A 2,320-nucleotide genomic window follows, 5' to 3' on the forward strand; every position below is an offset into this window, starting at 1 on the left:
CGGCGGCGGCGCCGCCGCCGCCGCCGCCGGCACTGCCTTCCCCGTTCGCTATCCTTCCCGTCTCAGTTCCCGATTCTGCTGCTGCTGCTGCTGCTGGCGCTGCTGCCGCCGCCGCCGCCGCCGCTGGCTGCTGTTTTGTCTCCCGGGGTCCCGGCATCAGATTGATGATCTCCTCCCAAATGAGGTCCGCCGGAACCTCGAATGCGGACGCGCCCAACACGTGCACCTCGATGTGGCTCCGCAACGCCAACTGCTCCGGGGTGTAGTGGTGTTGTAGTGCCTGGCAGTGGTGGTGGTGATGGTGATGTTGGTGGTGGTGATGGTGGTGGTGCTGTTGGTGGTGGTGCTGTTGGTGGTGGTGCTGTTGGTGGTGGTGCTGTTGGTGGTGGTGCTGTTGGTGGTGGTGCTGTTGGTGGTGGTGATGTTGGTGGTGGTGATGTTGGTGGTGGTGATGTTGGTGGTGGTGATGTTGGTGGTGGTGATGTTGGTGGTGGTGATGTTGGTGGTGGTGATGTTGATGAGAGCGAGCGTAGGAGCACTGACGAACACGGCATTGATGGCGGTGGACGTGCGAATGCACTCGTGGTGGTGGTTTTAGCAGTGCCGAGGGTGTGTGTGTGTTTGCATGCATGTGGACCGCAGACGGATTTTCGCGTACTCCGCACAACTGTCCATTATTGTCCTACGCTTTCGCCCGCATTTCGCCCGTATTCATTTGTCTTCGCAATCCCTAGACGCCGTAGTACATATCTTCGTCGTACTTGCTACCTTCTCACAACACCTCGTGAGCAAGATATGACACACCCTGCCCAGTCGGGAAAGCCGGAATGTCCCCCACAACACCGTGATCACGTCTCCGTACACCGTACACCGTACCTGGATTACCGTCAACGCCTGCGACATTCGCTTGCTCAGCAGACACATCATTGCGCCGTCAAAAGCGGGTAGTGGCCGCCACGCCCGAAACGCCGCCCAGCCTGCCGGCACGGGCTCCCAAACACCGCCGCTCGAATGACCCGTGGGTCGCGGCGGCGGCTTGTCAGGCACGTAGTTGGGCAGCCGGCCCGTGGCGGTTAGGTACCGGTGTGTCAGCAGCTGACTCTCGTTCATGTGCTGGTACGACATACATACCGCGGCGTGAGGCCCCGTCAGGTAGGCAGTACGATGCTCGTCACACACCCAGCCCCAATGGCAGTGGGGGCAGCAGCTAAGGCCACTGCCGCCGCCGCCGCCAGCGGCGGCCGGCAGTTGCACGGCGGCGGCGCTTCCGTGGTGGTCGCATGCGGTGCCACTGCTGGCATCTGGAGCGGCGGCGGCGGCGGCGGCGGGGGCGGGGGCGTGGCCAGCAGCCGCAGCCGCAGGATTGGCTGTTCTGCTCTTGGCGAGCTGAGTGCGGGTGCGCATACAGACGCTGCATTTCGCCTCTCCAAGAATAGCACGGAGTTCGCCGCGACTTAGCGGGCGACGTAGCAAGGGCTCCAGAACTCGCTGACAGTTAGTACGCTGAGCGATGCAGAATCGAATTGGGTCAGGCCGAGTCAGTTGCGCCACGTTGGATATTGGAGCTTTGAATTTGGGTCCAATCATAGCGCTTGTTAAGGGTGCGGGGCGGGGATGTTACATGGTCGGGGGGATGTTACATCGACCGCGTATATTGCAAGCCTTGATGATACGCGCCCTGAAAGAGCTGCTTTAAGGCCATCCCACAGCAACTTGAAAGGCAATTAGCAGAGGACAGCAGAGTGCAGGCGATTAACGGAGAGGAAAAAGCAAAAAACTTAGCAATTTCTGACGCAGCGTACAGAGAAAAAAATGGTGGGATAAAGGGACCAGAGGAATTCACTATGTAGTATCTCTTGAAAGGCATAACTGGAATCGGACGGGATTTTGTTGCTGTGGAAAAGGGTGAACAGGCGTGAATCAAAAACGCAAACTATAAGATTCGGCTCGGGGACTGGAGTTATGATCATAATGGAAGGAAAATAATGTTACATATAGGGCATAACAGGTTGTGATAGTGGTTCGTGCGTTTTGCGGCTTGCCCTTTGCGGCTTGCGGGAGCCGTCGGGGACTTCGACGACTTCTGACAGTCATGTCAAGATACGTAGACGTCCCAGAATGCGTGCAAGGTTGTGCATAAGGTACTCCTGCAGGATTTTTTGGATCTTGCGCAGACGACAGGCATGGTGATCCTCTTAACACCATACGTAACCGACTACCTGCATGTAGAACTCGTGTGCAGTGCGCGGCCAGGATTCCAAAGGCAAGTCCTTCTGCAAACGGACGCAGTGGTGTTATAACAACTTTTACGCGAGGGCCC

General features: G+C 57.9%; 1 protein-coding gene across 1 annotated transcript; it reads right to left on the reverse strand.

Moving 5' to 3' along the window:
* Positions 1-19: 19 nt before the first annotated feature.
* On the reverse strand, positions 20-1,587 carry VOLCADRAFT_108537 (uncharacterized protein; the record flags this gene model as incomplete). The annotated part of the gene is made up of 3 exons (XM_002959223.1): positions 20-280; positions 877-1,301; positions 1,494-1,587. Coding segments are annotated over 3 exons (780 nt in total), but the record flags the coding sequence as incomplete, so codon positions are not given.
* Positions 1,588-2,320: the final 733 nt, after the last annotated feature.

This window comes from Volvox carteri (assembly GCF_000143455.1).
Source record: "Volvox carteri f. nagariensis unplaced genomic scaffold VOLCAscaffold_138, whole genome shotgun sequence".
NCBI lineage: Eukaryota > Viridiplantae > Chlorophyta > Chlorophyceae > Chlamydomonadales > Volvocaceae > Volvox > Volvox carteri.